This window comes from Gopherus evgoodei, chromosome 3 (assembly GCF_007399415.2).
Source record: "Gopherus evgoodei ecotype Sinaloan lineage chromosome 3, rGopEvg1_v1.p, whole genome shotgun sequence".
NCBI lineage: Eukaryota > Metazoa > Chordata > Testudines > Testudinidae > Gopherus > Gopherus evgoodei.
The window spans coordinates 219,267,927-219,287,899 of record NC_044324.1 but is presented as its reverse complement, the minus strand read 5'-3'; the positions used below and the strand labels follow the sequence as shown (position 1 = coordinate 219,287,899).

The 19,973-nt window shown below is 40.7% G+C and overlaps 1 protein-coding gene across 1 annotated transcript in view; it reads right to left on the bottom strand.

Annotated features, from left to right (window-relative positions):
• CFAP61 (cilia and flagella associated protein 61) overlaps positions 1 to 19,973 on the bottom strand; it is a 189,331-nt gene that overhangs the window by 27,236 nt on the left and 142,122 nt on the right. The window contains 2 exon segments of the mRNA XM_030558110.1: positions 13,776 to 13,981; positions 18,855 to 18,946. Of these exon segments, the coding sequence (XP_030413970.1) occupies positions 13,776 to 13,981; positions 18,855 to 18,946 (298 nt within the window).

Here is a 19,973-nt window from a genome sequence, read left to right as displayed (position 1 = left end):
CGTGCAGTTCTGGTCACTCCATCTCAAAAAAAGATATATTAGAATTGGAAAAGGTGAAGAAAAGGGCAACAAAAATGATTATGGAACAGCTTCCATATGAGAAAAGATTAAAAGGACTGAGAAAGAGATGACTAAGGGGGGATATGAGAGAAGTCTATGAAATCATGACTGGTGGGGAGAAAGTGAATAGGGAAGTGTTATTTACCCCTTCATGTGACACAAGAGCTAGGGGATCACCCACTGAAATTAATAAGCAGCTGGTTTAAAACAAACAAAAGGAAGTACTTCATACAATGCAGTCAACCTAGTGAACTCCTTGTCAGGGGATATTGTGAAGGCCACAATTATAACTGGGTTAAAAAAAATAATTAGGTAAGTTGATCAATGGTGCAACCCCATGCTCCGGGTGTGTCTAAACCTCCGACTGCCAGAAGCTGGGACTGGACGACAGGAGATGGATCATCCGATAATTGCCCTGTTCTGTTCATTCCCTCTGAAGCATCTGGCATTGGCCACTGTCAGAGACAGGATACTGGCCTAAATGGACCATTGGTCTGTCCCAATATGGCCATAGTTATGGTCTTATGTGCATCTACCACACTGCATTGATGCAGCCTTGCAAAATGTCCATATTAGCTGTCTGTTAATAGAAAGAAAAAAGGAAAAAAATCTTAAACTCTGGAACTGAATAGTTCCATCAGATCCAGTGCTGGCTGGTTTAACCATGAAAACTAAAAGCATTGTCACCTTGAAAAAAAATGGAATTCAAAGGTATTGGAGGCTTTTACTGAGCTGTGACAGTACTATACTATACAGTATCTTTAACTCAGTAAAAGCTTCCAGTGATTTTAACCTACAGCATCCTAAAGCATCTTCTAATCAAGTGACTATGGAAATGCAGCCAGATAATCTTATGCTGTTTTGCAATTACTGTTTATACAGTTCATGAATTTAAAGACTTACCAATACCAGAGGAGAAATTGCAAGAATATTTGCCACTTCTCTGTCATTTAGCGATGCAAATCCACTGGGCCAGGCAACCCTGATCTGGGGACTGATTCAAAGCCCATTGAAATCAATGGAAAGACTTCTGTATTTTTTAATAGGCTTTGGTTGTGGAAGGGATAGGCAACCACCTTACCAGACTAGGGTATGTAGCCCCTCCAAGAATGGCGGACAGATCTCAAGCAAATGGCAAGACTCCACACTCAAGCATGTCTTTATGGCTCATCAGATCCATGTTTACCCATGCAGGAGCCACTGGGGCTTGAGTCTCTTGGCTGGCAGCCCTGAAACACAGTTAGTTGTCAGCCAGGGAGACTGATGCAGCCCCTTTTGGTCCCCCAGCTGCCTGCAATCAGCCAGGAGAACCAACCCCACCATCTGGATTTTGAACTGGCGCTGCACATGTTCAGGGCCTCCCTAACACCACTCCCAAGTGCCCAGTAGGGCATGAGTCCATGACTTCCCATGCAGAAGAGGCCAGTATGGACAGGCAGGTCCAGACTACACAGCATGGACGAGGAGTGCCACAACTCTCGGGAACTGCAGAGGCTTCTGTGGGTGCAGGCCAGGCAGCTTTGCCTGCTTTGTGTTGTGGAGGCTACTAGGTTCAAGATTTAACCAAATTTACTTACGTTTGCCACGGTAACTAAACTTAAGAGATCAGAATTCTTAGTAGATTGTAAAGTCACAAAAGAGTTCTTTTGGGGTGAATTCATCTGCCAGCGAAAGCCCACACAAGCCCTCTGTGCTGATCCAGACCTGGCATTCCTGCTTGGGGAAGGGGACATGAACAGAGCAGCTGTACAAAGGAGACCTCTCTTTCCATCTTCACTGAGGAAGTGGGCTCCACCTTAGCTCTGAATAGGCCAGCATGGAGAGAAGTGTCGGGGGCGGGGTAGTTTTGTAGTCTTGGCTTGCTGAGTATGTTGATCTAGTGCTGGAAACCCCATGTGGGGCTTGGAGGGACAGTCCCTAGACTGGAAGAGTATTCATGGAAACGCTGCACTTGGAGTCCCCTGGCCTGCTCCTGGGCTAAAGGATAGACTCACCACAACCACACTTAGTTTCCTGCACAAAGCAAATTTACTCACGCTTGTGTGTGTGGAGGGGGGATTTCATCCTTGATTTGCATGTGCAACTGTCAGTTGTCATTCAGGCAGAACTCCTGTTGAAATCAATTGGAGTCTTGCCTGGATGCAAAGTACAAGATTTATCCTGTTATTAACATTAGTGGCAGTTTCATGCACACATCAGAAAGAGGCTACTTCTTAGAGCTAGCAGGATCTTGAGGGCCTGTTGTTAATGTTAATTTGAAAACTGCGCTGGCACATTATGTTCAGGAAATCCAGTACCACAGGGTTAACCATCCGCCTTTTTTACTGAATGCAAGGCAGTGAGGAAATTCATTGCTAGGTGCTGTCTCTAATTATTTAAAAGATAATTTGCATGTTACACAGAGGCAAATTATCTCCCAGGTGACAGCTGTTTCACTGTGTCCATTCCTGGCAATGGATGTCATGCTGGGAAAATCTGAATAGACACAAAAGGATTAAAACAGAGCTAGGACTTTCTTGCCTTATAGTAGAGACTTCCCCAAGTCACAGTTATCATAAAAAAGGAACAGAGGGAAAATGCATATTGCAAAATTACAGTAAGTATGAGAAATTTAACTGATTAGACTGTGAGCACTTTTATAGGCCTACTTCTCATATACACTAGGGTCCCTTTACACCACTCTGGCCACGTAAAGGGGCCTTAAAATGGGCATAAATGTAATGTACTTAACGTAAATGAGAATCTTGTGCTGACTGCAGTAACATAAAGTTATTATTACACTGCATTTTTTCTTTGTATAAAAGCCTCAAGGCTTGAGACAATCTCACAAGAGATGCAGAAACATAATGCCTTATATATTTTATTTCTTTCTAACGGGTAGCTTTTAAAAAGATATACATTATGGAATACTCAAAGTTCTATGCATGTGACATATTCTAAGGGAAGATGCATGACTGACAGGGATATCAGGGACAGTTGCAGATTGCCTTATCTCAATAGAATGATTTATTATAGAAAAAAAGCAGGTAGCACCACCTATTACTAAAGTTGGCCAACACTTCCCATCGTAAGATCCTTTTTTCAGTTGCTTATAATTTTGCCAAACTTTCAACATTTGCGCTGAATTCTTCTATGTCCCTTGTCTGTTAGGACTGAAGTTTTTGGAAATTTTCAGCCAAAACAGTTCAGCCATTTCCAAGAATGAGACTAGGGAAAAATACTTGTTTTGCCCACGTTAAACATTTTTGGCAACCTTTTCTTGAGAAGCTTCAGTGCCTCATGCTTTGGGGCAGACCCTTGAAATTTGGCAGAGGGGTGGCGCTGAGGATAATACTACCACCACCTGCACTGGGGTATTGTGAAAATAAATTAATGTTTATGAAGCACTCAGATACTCTAGTGTCAAGAGCCACAGAAAAGCCCATGAGGAAATTAATAATTCTGTCTTCAGAGCAAGGTTTGAATAGTGTGAAGTAAATAAGGCTTGGGGCCACACAATGAACAATGCGGGGAAAACAAAATATTGAAAAGCTGCTCATTAAGGGAGACTTGTCTATCCTGTGCATGGAATGAGGTGGGGCCCTGTGGGAAAAATAGTATGTCATCAAGTATGCACAAGGAACCTTAATTCTGGCATATCCGAATTTTGGAGTTCTTGACTTTGCAACCTTAATGATGATGTTCTAATGTAATTTTATATGTGAGTGTGTGTGTTGTGATTTGTAAAATATTTAAAAGAATATACTAGTAACTATGGAGACTTTGTGCTCCTAACTTCATCCTCATTCACATAGTGTCATCTGGCATGAATTCACTGGTACATGTACAGGTTAGTAAAGTGAACTAATAACACCAATTACTCCCCTCTTGACTAAACATTATGTTCACCTTCTGCAACAAGTCAACAACATTGAACTTGACAGAAGATTAAGATATTTTCAAACTTTTCAAAAAATAAACAAAAGGATTACTGAGAAGATGTAGCAGTACTTCCTGGAACAAAAATGACTTTAAACTGTGTTGTGTGGCTGTATAGCTCCTTTATAAGATGGCAATAGTATATCATAGTCTATGTTATACATGGAATCCACCGATATGGAAACGGGCTACTGGGTAACCATGGCCACCAACACTTATGCAGGCAACTCACCAAATAGACCTTTTGAGACCTAAGAGTTCCCGTTATAGATATATAGCCAGGATCTGCCCTGCAAGATGGTTGTTCTACCTTCATCTGACAGAAGCTGCTCCCTGTGCCATATTGCTTTGAGGAAGGCCTGTCACTTTGGATTTTGTGAGCAATTTGTTTCCATCTTTTTCTCTCTTGTTATATCTTCTCTATTGCCTCACACCTCCCTCTTCCCTAGCAGGCTGAAGAGGAATAGACTACAGTGGGAGGAGGCAAGAGCAGCTGAGTTCTGTCTGCTAGTGTCTCATTCCCCCTGCTGCAGTAGACTGTCTTTCCCTGGGCTCCTCAACAAGCAACTTGAACATGTGGCTTAGCTCCTGGTGCAAAAGCATTTCAGCCACCAGATAATCCAAGGTTACACGGAGAAAGGCAAGGCCTGTGGCTTGGAGTTCGGTGTGGGATAGGATGAGGGGTGTGGGCTCCGGGCAGTGCTTACCTCATGTGGCTCCCACAAAAAGTGGGAATGTGCTAATAAAGTTTGCGGATGACACAAAGCTAGGAGGTTTTGCTAACACAGAGAAGGACCGGGATATCACACAGGCAAATCTGGATGACCTTGTAAACTGGAGTAATAGTAATAGGATGAAATTTAATAGTGAAGAGTGCAAGGTCATGCATTTAGGGATTAATAATAAGAATTTTGGTTATAAATTGGGGATGCATCAGTTGGAAGTAACAGAGGAGGAGAAGGACTTCGGAGTATAGGTTAATCACAGAATGAGTATGAGCGCCAATGTGATGTGGCCATTAAAAAAGCTAATGCGGTTTTAGGATGCATCAGGCGAGGTATTTCCAGTAAAGATAAGGAGGTGTTAGTACTGTTATACAGGACATGTGGCCAGACCCTGACTGAAGCTGGGGATTCTCCCTGCATGTGTGACTCTCCTTGGATAAGATAAGGTAACCTTGCCTGCCCCAGTCACCCCTGTTACCCCTATGATACTGGCTGCCCCAAATCCTCCCATTAACATGTCCATTCAAGGAGTCTTCAACTATCCAGAGACTGAAAATATACCTCTTGCAAAATGTTTGTGCCTTGTCCTTAATTTGCAACCCTGACAGCTGGCTTGTGGTTTCTATGGAGATTCTTTCTGGAGGGATCTCAGGATCCCAGCATGAAGATAAGGACACAGGTGCTTTAGAAGCAAAGGAGACCTATAGGTTCATGGGTGTAATTATAAAGAAATGACCTCCATACTCAGAAAGTTAATGTCTCATCTACCCTAACCATATCTGGAATACTGTGTGCAACGTCATTTGCACAGGATGTTCAAGGGTTTGTCCAACTGTGGAGGAAGACAGCAAAGTTCATTGGATGGGGGCGGAGGAGGACCTGCCTTATGGGCATAGACTTCAAGAGTCAAATATGTTAAGCCTTGAAAAAGGGTGATTGAGAGGGGACTTAAGCCTTGTGTATAAGTACCTGATGGACTTGTACAAAGAATCTAGGGCAAGACCTGTTCACACTACAGGCTAAAGGTGCAATACAAGACCAAGAATTAAAGCTCAAAGAAGTTCAGACCAGATATCCATTAAGGCTTATTTCAAAAGGTTATTAGCGTGTGCCGGGGGGGGGGGGGAGGCTACTGGAGTGATCTGTGCAAGAACAAAGTAAACAATGCTGTTCTCTGATGACAGTTGAGAGCCTTTTCTAGGATGAATAATTAGCCATCTCTTGCTCTCTCTCTCTCACTTCCTTTTACTGGTAATTTCTTCTAAGCAGTAGGCTACAATTACTGTTTTTCTCAGCCACAGATTTTCTTATGTGAAGTTTCAACCACTGCATTTTGGAGCAGGGGTAGGAAGCCCTGACTGAAGTGTGCTGTGCCAGTGTCAGCTTCTTCCTGTTATTACTTTTACATTCAAAGAATATCTCCATCACCCCCAAAGGACTCAATAGTGCTGAGATACCTGAGGGGTGGAGACACCTAGGTATGCAGTAAGGGAACCTTTACTTCAATGAAGGCAAACACCAGCCCCTATGTCATTCCCCTGGGCTTCTGTCATGGTACAATTCCCCACTCTGAACCTTAGCGTCCAAGAGATGGGGTACCAGCATGAATTCCTCTAAGCTCAATTACCAGCTTAGAACCTGTAGCGCTGCCACCAGCCAGGAATTCCAGTGCCTGGTACACTCTGGTCCCCACAAAACCTTGCCCGGGGACCCCCAAGACCCAGACCCTCTGGATCTTAACACAAGGAAAGTAAACCCTTTCCCCCACCATTGCCTCTCCCAGGCTTCTCCTCCCTGGGTTACCGTGGAAGATCACTGTGATTCAAACTCCTTGAATCACAAAACAGAGAGGACAATTCACCTTCCTCCCTCCTTCTCTTTCCCCCTCCCAGACTCTTCCTGAGAGAAAGTAATCCTGGCACAGAGAGAAATCAGCCTCTCTCTCCCTCTTCCCTCCTTTCTCCCCACCAATTCCCTGGTGAATCCAGACCCAGTCCCCTGGGGTCTCACCAGAATAAAAAAACAATTAGGTTCTTAAACAAGAAAAGCTTTTAATTAAAGAAAGACAGTAAGAATTATCTTTGTAAATTAAAAAAAAAAATGGAATAGGTACAGGGTCTTTCAGCTATAGACAATGGGAACACCCTCCCAGCCTAAGTATACAGGTACAAATTAAAATCTTTTCAGCAAAATACCAGTTTGAACTCCTTTCAGCCAAATACACATTTGGAAATAAAGAAAACAACCATAAGCCTAACTCGCTTTATCTATCTAGTACTCACTATTCTGAATCTGTAAGAACCTGTATCAGGGAAATTGGAGAGAAACCTGGTTGCACATCTGGTCCCTCTGAGCCCCCAGAGTGAACAACAACCAAAACTAACAGCACAGCACAAAAACTTCCCTCTCTCAAGATTTGAAAGTATCCTGTCCTCTGATTGGTCCTCTGGTCATGTGACAGCCAGGCTCACTGTTCTTGTTAACCCTTTCCAGGCAAAGAGACATGAAGCAGCTTTGTTCTATTAACTCTTACTTATCTGTTTATGACAGCTTCACAATATGAAATCCTGATGATATGTACAGTGAGAATCCTTTAATTTAATTTTTAGGAAGCAAAAACAATTCAACTGGCGTTAGCTATTGGAAACAATCTTAGTGATTTCATTTTGCCCAGCTGTCTGAACACAAGTATACTGTAAACAGTAAGTGAATAGAGACTAGAGCTGGTTGAATATTTTCTGCTGGAACAATTTTCTTCTGGAAAATGCTGATTCACTGGAACTGAAATGTGCCGCAGGAACGTGTTGATGCTTGTCAAAAGCTTTGATGGAAACCAGGCAGGAAGTCTGGCTAGTTAACCAGACTCCCCAGTTTGCTAGCTGGCTGCCTGGCTAGCCAGCCAGCAAACAGCTGAGGAGCCAGGGAGCTGGCAAACCCTGATACAGTGATATATGCCATCATGTGCCAGCAATGCCCCTCTGCCATGTACATTGGCCAAACCGGACAATCTTTACGCAAAAGAATAAATGGACACAAATCAGACATCAAGAATTGTAACATTCAAAAACCAGTAGAACACTTCAATCTCCCTGGACACTCAACAACTGACTTAAAAGTGGCAATTCTTCAACAAAAACACTTCAAAAACAGACTCTAATGATAAACTGCAGAACTGGAATTAATTTGCAAACTGGACACCATCAAATTAGGCCTGAATAAAGACTGGGAGTGGATGGGTCACTACAAAAACTAATTTCCCCCGATGATACATCTTGTCAACTGTTTGAAATGGGCCACAGTATATGAAAAGATGGGAGTTGCCTTACCAAGTGGGGGGTCAGTGCTAACAAGCCAATTCAATTAAGGTGGAAGTGGGCTATTCTCAACAGTTGACAAGAAGGGGTGGAAATCATTTCTGTAGTGTTAATGAGGTCAATGTAAACAAGGTGGCCTATTTCAAACAGTTGACAAGAAGATGCAAGTATCAGCGGGGGAAATTAGGAAATTTTGGAATTTTGTTCAGTGGACAAACATCACAATTTTGAAGTGTCAACATTTTGGAATTTCGCATGGAATGGAAATTCTGGGTTCTGAACACCTCTAATTGAGACATTTTGTTGCTTTGTTTTGTTTTTTAATACATGGTGAGAGTTCTCTCTCTTCCTCACACGTCCCACAGAGTAAATCCAAAAATATGCAGCCAGAAGTGATTCATGCTCTCAATACAGCACTATTTATTCATCTGGTGGTGCATTTTGGCATCTAGAAGATGACATGTCCTTGCAAAGTTCATCAGCATCAATTACAAGTTTGACCAAAATTGTAGGTGTAGCTGAACCTGTCGCCTGCCTCCTCTCATACAGAAAGCCTTAGCGACCATGCTGCTATTGAAATCATGATTCTGCCATCCACTGCCACTTCTGGTATTACTGCCTTATGATCTCAGCATCACCACTAATACTGCTGGATCTTTACAAGAGAGAATGAAGCAGTGGATGGAGAAACAGAGGAACCAGAAGGGGTCCTGAACTTGGCTGAGTGGTGTATATAAAACCATGTCTAACATGAAAGAATGGAAGTCAATAAAACAAGCTAACGATCAGTCCTTCTCTGAATTGCTGCAAAGCTGTATAGGCACTTTAGACAGCAGCAGAGGAAAAAGGAACAACTGCTGCTTCTCCCAAGGTCAAAACAATTGCTAACCATTCATCTTTCCTTTTGCTGCCACTGGTGTGAACCTTGCTAGCATATCTAACAACAAGTGACAGTGTAACCATGTCTGGGCCCATAACAAAGGCAAAAGTGTCGGGAACATTTTGTGGTTCATGGTAAAGATGTGGCCACAGCTGCGTGCACACACTGTAACACAAATATAAGCAATTAAAAAGACTGATGACATCTAACTACAACCAGGTTACTGAATCACTTTCATGGTAAATCTAAAAATGTATTAACTGAGCAGTATCAGTGAAAATGTAAAGAACGTTGCCATCTTAGTCCAGCCCTATTATAGTGATCTCATTCTCCCTCAGTACCTTATTCTTTAGCTGCTATCGGTAACACACTCTTAACTTTAACTTTACATTTGCTCTGTACCATACCTTTTCTGTAAATCAAAATTAACCTTTTCTGTAAATAAAAACCAATCTCTGATATAGTAATAAATCAGAAACTTCACAATCCTCTATGTAGATTGTGTGATACAGCATGGCCAGAGGGCAGCAGGAGAGTGTCAGCAGGGAGCATTATTCCCTGCAAGGGGAGGAAGGTTTGCTATAGATTAACCTGAAGCCAATTAGAGCACCTGAAGCCAATTAAAACACCAGCAGTCAGTCATGTGATAAAACCCCCCTGCTTCAATCAGATAGTGTGGGAGTTGGAGCAGAGAGCAGTTTTGAAGAGAGACCAAAAGGAAAGTTTGGAGGAGTGCTGCAGTGGGCTGAGAAATCCAAAAAAACCCTAGGTAAGGGACACCTGGCTTATGTAGAAGGAGGGCAAGAAGCCCCTTCACAAGCTGAAGGGCAGGAGAGGGAAGCAGCCCAGGGGAAGGAACCGCTAGTTTAAGCGGTTCACCACTAACCTCAGGACCCCTGGGTTGGGACCTGGAGAAGAGGGCGGGCCCAGGTCCCTCCTCCCCACTCCCCTCCTCAAGGACAATAGTGGGGTAATTAAAATACCAATTCAGAGGCAAGCAATGGCGCCCTGAACCTTCCCCAAATAAGAGAAAGGGTGAGACCCAGCATAACAGTACCGGCAATTTGCCACAACTGCCATAAGAAAGACTTTCCTAGAGAAAAATGTTTTGTACTTGCATAGAAACATTGACCTGGAAACAAAAAAGTATGAGTTCAAGTAATACATTACTGTGGGTTTTTTTTCACCTGGTTCAATCCTATCTTCCTGCACAGGATAGGGAGAACAGACCAGCCAAATAGATAAATGCCAGACTATTTACATGGAAGAGAGCTCTTAGGAGGAGAAATCATACCCCACACATCTGAGGGTCCTTGACAAGATGCAGGTGCAGTCCTGGCTAAGGAAATGGGAATCCTTTTCAAAGGACTTCACTATTTAAGGTGACACTTAGTAACATGTTCCTCCCCAAAATGAATATAAAAAACCTTCCACCATTAACTGAAGAGGGAGGGATAGCTCAGTGGTTTGAGCATTGGCCTGCTAAACCCAGGGTTGTGAGCTCAATCCTTGAGGGGGCCATTTAGGGGGTCTGGGGATTGGTCCTGCTTTGAGCAGTGGGTTGGAGTAGATGACCTCCTGAGGTCCCTTCCAACCCTGATATTCTATTCTATGTATGCCAGCTAACAAATGTACCTGGTGCTATATGGCCCAGCATTCTTATGCAAAATAGCACAGTGGGCTCCTAGCCACTACAGTAATGCTGATGATGATAATAATAATAAAGCAGGCTGGTATCAGACTGCTTGGAAAAAACAACATACTGCCTGAACAAGAGGCAAAAACCTGTCTACTGGCAGACATGAAACTGCCCTGACTGCTTTGAGAAATGTGACTTCAAAACCCGCAGGGTGGCAATACCAGATTAGTTCACTGGTCCATCTAATCTGATTCTGCCCCTGGAAGTGGCTAGTACTTAATGTTTAATAGGCAAGAGAACCTTGTCCTTAATGCATCTCTGCAACTGTTCAGTGCTTAATATGTGCAATAAAGTACTTCCTGAAAGAGGGAATCAGTCTTAAGCTCTGAAGTATATGATCTGGTTACTTCCTTATCATTGTTTCAGGCTGCACAACTTGAATTATTATTCATCTTCAAAGACAAAATATTTTCTTAAAATAGAGTTAAGGCTGTAAATGCTCATTTGTTCTTCAGTAAAAAGCCTTATTGGAACTTTGCAATTGTATTAAAAACAAATAAAACAAAACAAAACTGGAAGCCAGGAAATTCTAAGTGAGGGTTATACTTAAATTTTTGAAAGTCTGGTTCCTGTGATTTTTCAGGAAGCATTCCCACATCCCCATGTTTATCAGTGCACAAGTGCTTTGGGACATTAAGGAAGAGGGCTTTCAAAGTCTTTGAAATCAGCAAGAGTGCAGAAGTTGGGGACATATACATGCTGATAGTGAAATTTCTAAAGTTTGTAAAGAGCTCACAAGCTTCTGAGAAGTTCAAAAGATTTTGAGTGGATATCTCCAACATGAACCATGCAACAGTTCAAAAAATAAGCACGCAGAACCATAGGAATAGCCAGACTGGATCAGACACGTGGTCCTTCTAGACCAGTGCCCTGATTCAGACAATGGCTAGCACCAGATGCTTCAGAGGAATGTACAAGAAATCTGGAATAACCTGCCCATAGGGAATGTTTCTTCCTAACCCTAAATAGTCAGGATTGGTTTCTGCCCTGAAGCAGGGAGGTTTATATCCCTTCCAAAACTCTTGGTTTTTAATTCTTACTATAGTATCTCTGGATATTCTTGCTATCAATATAAATGTCCAAATCTTTTTTGAATCTGGCTAAGCTTTTGGCCTCAATGTTATCTTGTGGCAGTGATTTCTACAAGTGAATTGTGCGCAGTGTGAAAAAATATTTCCTTTTTCACTTATCAATTTCAGTGAACACCCCCTTTGTTCTTGTATTTGGAGAAAAGGTGAACAGATTGTCCCAATCAACATTCTAAATACCATTTTTATATCTTTGTTTCTCTTATTCATCTCCTCTCCAAAGTACACAGTTCCAGTCTTTTCAATCTCCCTTCATATGAGTTTTCCCATGCCTCTAATGATTCTCCCTGCCCATATCTGAAGCTCTCCCTTTCTGACAGATACTGAAGATTGAAAGTACTGAATCAGGGTGACTAGAACTGAATACAGCTATCCTGGTAAGGGCTCACTTTTGATTTACATAATAGTATTGTAATATATACAGTATTATGCTTTATCCCATTTTGCTTTTTCAGCTGCTACTGCACATTGAGTAGAGATTTTTCACTGAACAGTCTGCCGTGAAGACTTGGTCTTTTTCTTGAGTTGTTGCAGCTAATTTAGCATCCATTAAGGTGTATGAGCAGTTCAGATTATTCTTTCTTATCTTAATTATTTTACAGTTGTCAACATGTTGCCAATTCACAAGCTTGGATACATCCTGTGAAATTACTCTGTCTTGACTAACCTAAATTTTTTTTATCTGAAAATGTTGCCATCATCTGCAAATCATTTATAAATATACTAAACAAGACTGGATCTACTTTGGAACCTTTTGGCACCTCACTGTTAACCTTTTACCATAATGAAAATTTACCATCCACTCCTACTCTCTTTTAGTCAGTTTCTGTTCCAGGACAGTACTTGGTGCCTCTCATACCATGACTACTTAGGTTCTTTAGTAGACTCTTGTGTGGGATTTTATTGAAGACTTTTAGAAAGTCCAAATAAATGTCAACTAGTTCTCTTTTTATCTACTATTTTACTGACATAGTCAAAGAATTCTAATAAAGAACTGATGCATAGCTTCTGCAAAGGAAAGTTATCTTCAAAAGCATTCGCTCTGACTGAGGACTGCTAAATAAAATAAATGTAGAGTGTCTATAGGCCAAGGCACTTTTGAGATATGACATTGCTAAAAAGCATCAGAAGACTTCAAAAACACACTCTCATTTTTCAGACACTCATATCCCCAAAATACCTTGTTCAATTAGTCAAAAATTGCCAAAAGCAACACACAATTCTCTGGAAGGAGACATATAAAACAGAAATAACCAGGCCTCTTTTCCAAAACAGGGTTTACTATCTCATCATTTGAGAGAAAAATTTTAGAACTGGGCTCTGCCTCAGAATTCCTAGTCCAAAAGACTTCCTCATACCTAACCACAGACGGCACAAGCAGATCAGCTTTATAGAGAATCTATATAACCATCCCCCTGCTGAGAACTGGTATGGGGACCTCTGTTGTGCATCCAGGTAGAGTCCAGGCACAGTTTGCCAGCAGAAAAATTGATTTAAAGTTAAAACACTTCCCAGTGGTCCACATTTACACATAGGACATGAAAAGTCTAGAGGGGAAAGTCCATAGAGTCTGATACATTGCCAGGTAAGCAGCCACAAACTAAGCAGTGCAGGAATGTCATGACTAGATCCAATTCCATACATAACATATTACTTCAAATATTTGCAATGCCCTGTGACTAAAAACTGTTTCATGGAATTCAACCAAACTTTACATTAACATTCTCCTTTGCCTTCAGAGTAAGTTTGGTAATTTTGAGGCCAAATTAATTTTCCAAGCCTAGGTTCCAGGGGTGCTAAAATTAGGCTTTTTAAATAAAAGCTGGTTCCAACCTTAACAACATAGCAGCTACCACTCATCTATAATAAAATTTTGGGAGCAGAAAGGAAGTCTCTCTCTGAAAGACTTTTGCTGTTGGACAGCAATGAATGACAGCCAACTTACTGAAAGATTTATATACGTACATGTGTGTTAAAGAACCTTAGTTTTCCAACTATTCTGGAGCAGCAAATAGACTAGTTAGGCATAGAACACATGCTGTAATAAAAGGAAACAATTTTATTCAGAAAGCAAATTTGCTCTCATCTTACCTATAAAGATCTTTGATCAATCCCTCCTTCCAGCGAGAACAAAGATTATTAAGGACCCGCTCATGCTGGCCAAACAAACAAACGTAGTTGGAGACAGGGAAGGGCTCCTTTGAAAGGCAGGTAATGGTTTCTACCATACTGTATTGGTTGACATGTATCCTGAAGTAATTCCCCTTTGTTGCATCCCCTGTAATGATTTCCATCCCCTGGAACAAAAATAGTATGACTATTAAGAAAACTATTTAGACTGAGGGGATTTTCAAATTGGCACATGTATAGTATCAGCTAAAACTGATGATACACTTCCTGATTGTTACACTAGTTCTTTCTGAAACTAAGAAGATTTTAGTAGCAAATAGCAGCTATAGGAAATGTAGTTTATAAAGCAAGGCACCTTAGTAAGGCTGATGGCACAATCATAGAAATGTAGGACTGGAAGGGATCTTGAGAGGGCATCTAGTCCAGCCTCGTGATCTGAGGCAAGACCATTTCTGACAGATGTTTGTGTAATCTATACTTAAAAACTTCTGACAGGGATTCCCTTTGAAGCCTATTCCAGTCCTGAACTATTCTTATAATTGGAAAGTTTTTCCCTAATATCTAATTTAAATTTTCCTTACTGAAGCATCAGTCCACTACTTCTTGTTCTACCTTCAGTGGACATGGAGAACAATTGTTCACTATTCTCTTTATAACCGCCCTTAACATATTTGGAGACTTATCAGATCTCCCCTCCGCCTTCTTTTCTCAAGACTGAACATGCCTAGGTTTTGTAACCTTTCCTCATTGGTCAGGTTTTCTGAACTTTTGATCATTTTTGTTTCCCTCCACACTCTCTCCAATGTGTGAACATCCTTCTTAAAGTGTGGAGACTAGACCTGGATACCATGCTGCAGCTGAGGACTCACCAGTGTCAAGCAGCGTGGGAGAACTATCTCCCATGTCTTACATGCAACATTCCTGTTAGTACACCCCAGAAAAATATTAGCCTTTTTGCAACTGGATCACATTGTTCATTGTTCATATTCAGTCTGAGATCCCCTCTAACCCCCAGACCCTTTTTCAGCAGTACTATTGTCTAGCCTGTTGTTCCCTATTTTGTAGTTGTGCATTTGATTTTTCTTTCCTGAGTGTAGTACTTTGCACCTGGCTTTACTGAATTTTATCTTGTTGACTCAGACCAATTCTCCAAATCATCAAGGTTATTTTGAAATCTAATCCTGTCCTCCAAAGTGCTAGCAACCCCTCCCAGCATGGTGTCAGCCATACATTTTATAAGCACTCTTTCTAATCCATTATCCATGTCATTAAAAAATATTGACTGTATTGGACCTCAAGACAGGCCACTCCAAGACCCTGCTAGACACGTCCCTCCAGATTGACAGCACCCATTGATAACTACTCTTTGAGTATGGTCTTTTGATCAGTTATGCATCCACCTTATAATAATTTCATCTAGACCACATTTCCTTAATTTGCTTATGAGAAAGTCATGTGGGAATGAGTCAAACATCAAGATATATCATGTCTACAGCTTCCCACCTATCCACTAGGCCTGTATCTCTATCAAAGAAGGGAATCAGGCTGGTTTGGCATGATTTGTTTTTGACAAATCCATGCTGGCTATTACTTATACCCTATTATCCCCTAAGTGCTTACAAACTGATTGTTTAATAATTTGTTCCAGTAATTTTCCATTTATTGAAGTTAGTCTATAATTCCCCGGGCTCTCTTTGTTCTTTGCTGCTCTTATATTTGCCCTTCTCCAGTTCTCTGGGATCTCAACCATTCTCCATAAGTTCTCAAAGATAATCCAAAATTGCTTCAGCTAGTTCCTTAAGTATCCTAAGATCAATGTCATTAGGCCCTGTTGACTTGAATACCTCTAACCTATCTAAATGTTCTTTAGCCTGTTCTTTCCCTATTTTGGCTCTTGTTCTTTCTCCCTTGTTAATATGACTTGTGTTGAATATTTGGTCACTATTAATCTTTTTAGTGAAGACTGAAGCAAAATAGGCATTAAACAAAGTAGCCTGCTTGATATCAGTTATTAGCTCTCCTTCCCCACTAAGCAGAGTGCTTATACTTTCCTTCATCTTTCTCTTGCTCCTAATGTATTAATAGAATGTCACCTTACTGCCTTTTATATGCCTCTTGCTAGGTGTGCCTGAGGCCTTCTGATTTTGTGAATTAGCCTTTTTGATTTTGTCCCTGCTATTTCTTTGTACTCCTCTTCAGCAATCTGTCCATGTTTCCACTTTTGTAGGAGTCCCTTTTGATTTTCAGGTCTTTAAAGACCTCCTGATGGAGCCACGTTGGCTTCTTACTACTCATCCTATCTTTCCTTTGCATCAGGATAGCTTGCTGTTGCATGTTTAATATTGTCACTTTGAGAAACTACCAGCTCTTCTGAACTTCTTTCTCCCTTAGATTTTCTTCCCACGGGACCTCACCTACCAGGTCTCTGAATTTGTTAAAATCTGCTTTTTGATGCCAATTGTCCTTAATCTGCTCCACTCGCTTCTTCCTTTCCTTAATATCATGAAATCTATAATTTCATGCTCACTTTCACCCAAAGTGCCTTCAACTTTTCAGACTCACAACCATTTCCTCCCTGTTAGTCAGAATGAAGTGTAAAAATGGCCATTTGCCTTCTGTGGCACCCCTTTGAAGTCAATGGGGACCTATATGGGTAAAGACGTCTGCCCGCATGCAATCAATTGGAAGATCCGGAATTAAGCTCTTATTTACTTTTAATATCAAAGGCAGCTTACAGTAACAAGGGATAGTGGATTTTTAAAACTACTATTATGATGCAAAAATAGCCAAGTCAGTAACCAGAAAGAAATAAAAGGAAGCTCATTTAGCATTGCTAAAAGTATAAGAAAAGAGACAAAGTCCAGTATTTTAGCATAATTAAATTGCACAAAAATTTAGTGAATTACAAAAGAATGTAAAGTTTAAAAGAGGTGCATTGAGCAAATTTCTCTTAACCAAGCGTTTTGGTTTTCTGCAGCAATTTTTGTTGAGCTCAATATAGGATTTATTTATTTATTTATTTTTTGCTGAAGTTGTTTGGAACTGCTATTACCCAAAGATAACAGTGACCTCATATAAATGTTAAACCACATTAGTAAATATTCTCTTTGGTAAATCACCGTTTATTATTACTTTGACATAGTTGTACTAACTTTAGAAATGCATATTACACTTTTAGCCAACCCAGTCTATAGGGTTAAACTGTATGAGACTTTAGTCTTGACAAACTGCAAGAGCAGTTATCTATTCATGCAATTCTTTTACAACATTCATCCATTCAGGTGATACATCTCTCTAGCTTTTTCTATAACCTCCATCACTGCAGTACTAGAGCACCTCCTAAAATTACGGAGTCAAATCCTCAACTTGTGTAAATCAACATAGTTCTGTGGAAAATAATGATGCTACATAGATTTACACCAGTTGATGATCTGGCCCAAAAAGCGTACAAATGAAAGTGTACTTATTGAACTCGCTTTTCCTTCTAGTCAGCAGAGGATGCTTATTATTTCTAGTTTGTTTGAATTTTGTGAGAACTAAGCCTGCAGAGCAGCCTTTTAAACTGTCAAGAGGTAGTGTTGTCTAGTGGATATAGCACTATACTGGGACTAAAACCTGGTTCTACTCCCATTTCTACCATAAACATGCCATGTGACTTTGGAGAAATCATTTCCACACTCTTTCAGAGACGTAGTCTGTTTAATCTATTTACATGGTAAATTCGTCATAGCAGGGACTGTCTCTTACTCTAGCACTATGAGACCCCAATCCTCACTGGGGACTCTAGGCTTTACTGCAACACCACTACAACTGAACTACTAATTGTGTTGGATGTTAATTCTGGTGTGACTGCACTTGCTTTCATTTAGCCAGAATCAATCAGCTACCAAATGAATGGACAAAAGATAATCGTCCATTTTAAACCTCGTATTTCAGTGTTGTGGCCAAATATATTTTGAGCTGTGCTCATGTTCTAGTTTTGTAAAATTAGTTGCTAGGTTACAGCAAGCTCTGTTACTCCCGCAGCACTCTGCTAATACATTTTGCTGGTTTTTTTCATTTCCTTTTATAGTATGTTCTTTGATGTGCATGAAGTGTTTGGAATGTTTTAAAAGATGTTCTCTTTTAAGAGGACTGTGAACAAGTCAAAAGGTGCAGTGAAAAAGTTCTAATAATGCTTTTGGTATTTAGAGTAGAAGAGAGACTCTTTGTCAGGCCTCCCCCAAAAGGGCTGTTGTAAGGTTCCTTCTGGATCCATCACACAGAACCCAAAAAAGAGGGGGGGACCAATGATTTGATCTTACATAGCTTCTTCTAAGTCTATATCCTCTCCCCCACTTTAAACGCTCTGTTCTCACTAAGGATCTCTGAACTTAGGGAACCAAAAATCCTCAAAGCTATGGGAGTTCTGTTGGCTTCATGCCAAGAGTGAAGGTCTTGCATAGATGGTATCTTAGAGCAGTGGTCTTAGGGTGACCAGACAGCAAGTATGAAAAATTGGGACAGGGGGTGGGGGGTAATAGGAGCCTATATGAGAGACCCCAAAATTGGGACTGTCCTTATAAAATCTGGTCACCCTAAATGGTCTCCAGACTTTTTTGAGCACGCACCCCCTGCCGTGCCGAAGCAAAAAAGATGCTTGGACTCCCGCCCAAACTGCCCAAACAAACAAACAAAAAAGCGCTCCTCCTGCTGTGCACCACCAAGGATCCTTTTTCGCACCCCACTTTGGAGACCACTGTCTTACAGAATCAGTACTTTTAGGTTGTTTGTGTGTATGCTGTATTTGTGGTATACCTGTGAATTGAAGTTTCTGGTAAATGAAGAGCTGAAAATGCCTTAAAGACACTGGTAATAAAGAATCACAGTTCATGGATCTATTGATTAAAAGCCCTGATTCAGGAAAGCTTTTATGCATGTACTTAAGTCCATCACTATTCAGGACATTACTCAGGCGCAAGGTACTTAAGTACTGTCCTAAAGAAGAATGTGTTCCTGAATCAAGGGCAAAGCAAAGAAAAATTCAATACTACTACTTACATAATTAGGTTGTGTAATTTGTACATCCAAGCGTGTAGAGATTCCTGGTTTGAAAATATGCAAGTAATTATAACCTCCGGGTAGAACACCCCCTGCCACAGAAAAAACAGCTAAGATTAATATATGTTAATGTTGTAAATCACTATTTATTTATTCAGCCATAAAACAAAACAAAAAAGAGTTTCCCCCCAAGTCATGTTATTTACTGAAGAATTCTTCAGAGAAAAGAAAATGTTGCTTTTTGATGGCATTCATATTGTATATGTTTTTGTATTTTTGTGTATTTCAGTGCAATAGTCACATTGGGCCAGATTCTGATCACAGTTATATTGGTATTAACATGGAATATAGCTACTGATTTCAGTGAATTATTCCAGATTTACAATCGTGTAAGTGATGACATAATCTGGTAGATTATTAGCAAAGAATATATTCTTTATATTTCTTTTGGTAACTGTAAGATGTAATATGCAACTCAAGACAAACTAGGGATGGTGAATCTCAACGGACATATTTTCAAAGATCCGTGCAGCATGTAACTCTTGCAAAGAACATACACACTTATGCACAAATATATATATCAACAAAGCAATGGATTTGTGCATATATATATATTGCAATATCCTGTCCCTTTAAACGTTTGGACACACTGCATTTCCCTCTTCCCAGTGGCCTCACTTTCCTGTTGGTTATAGTTTTGCTGCCAGAATGTTAAAGCTACCATCATAGCTGACAGCTGTGTTTCTATCAGCGCCTTTCGTGTCTACCTCCTTCTCTGCTGGGTCCAAATGTAACATATTGGTTATGAGGACTTTCTATCCCACAAGTGTCCAGTGCCCCCATTTCCTTAACAACAAGTAGTAGTAGTAAACAGAAAATATTTTAAGAAAGGAAAACACTTCCACTAGAAACAAGGTGGCAGACTGCTGCTGCATTTTGCTTCAGGCATAACTGGAACCAGCCAGCTAAAGAGGAGGAAGTAGGCAATTAGAAGTGGAACAAAGGAAGAGGTTTCTGCCATTGCTGCTGCACTGCCAGAATTGTTCAAACAGAACAGTGATGGGTACGGTTGCCAACCCTCCAGGATTGGCCTAGAGTCTCTGGGAATTAAAGATTAAT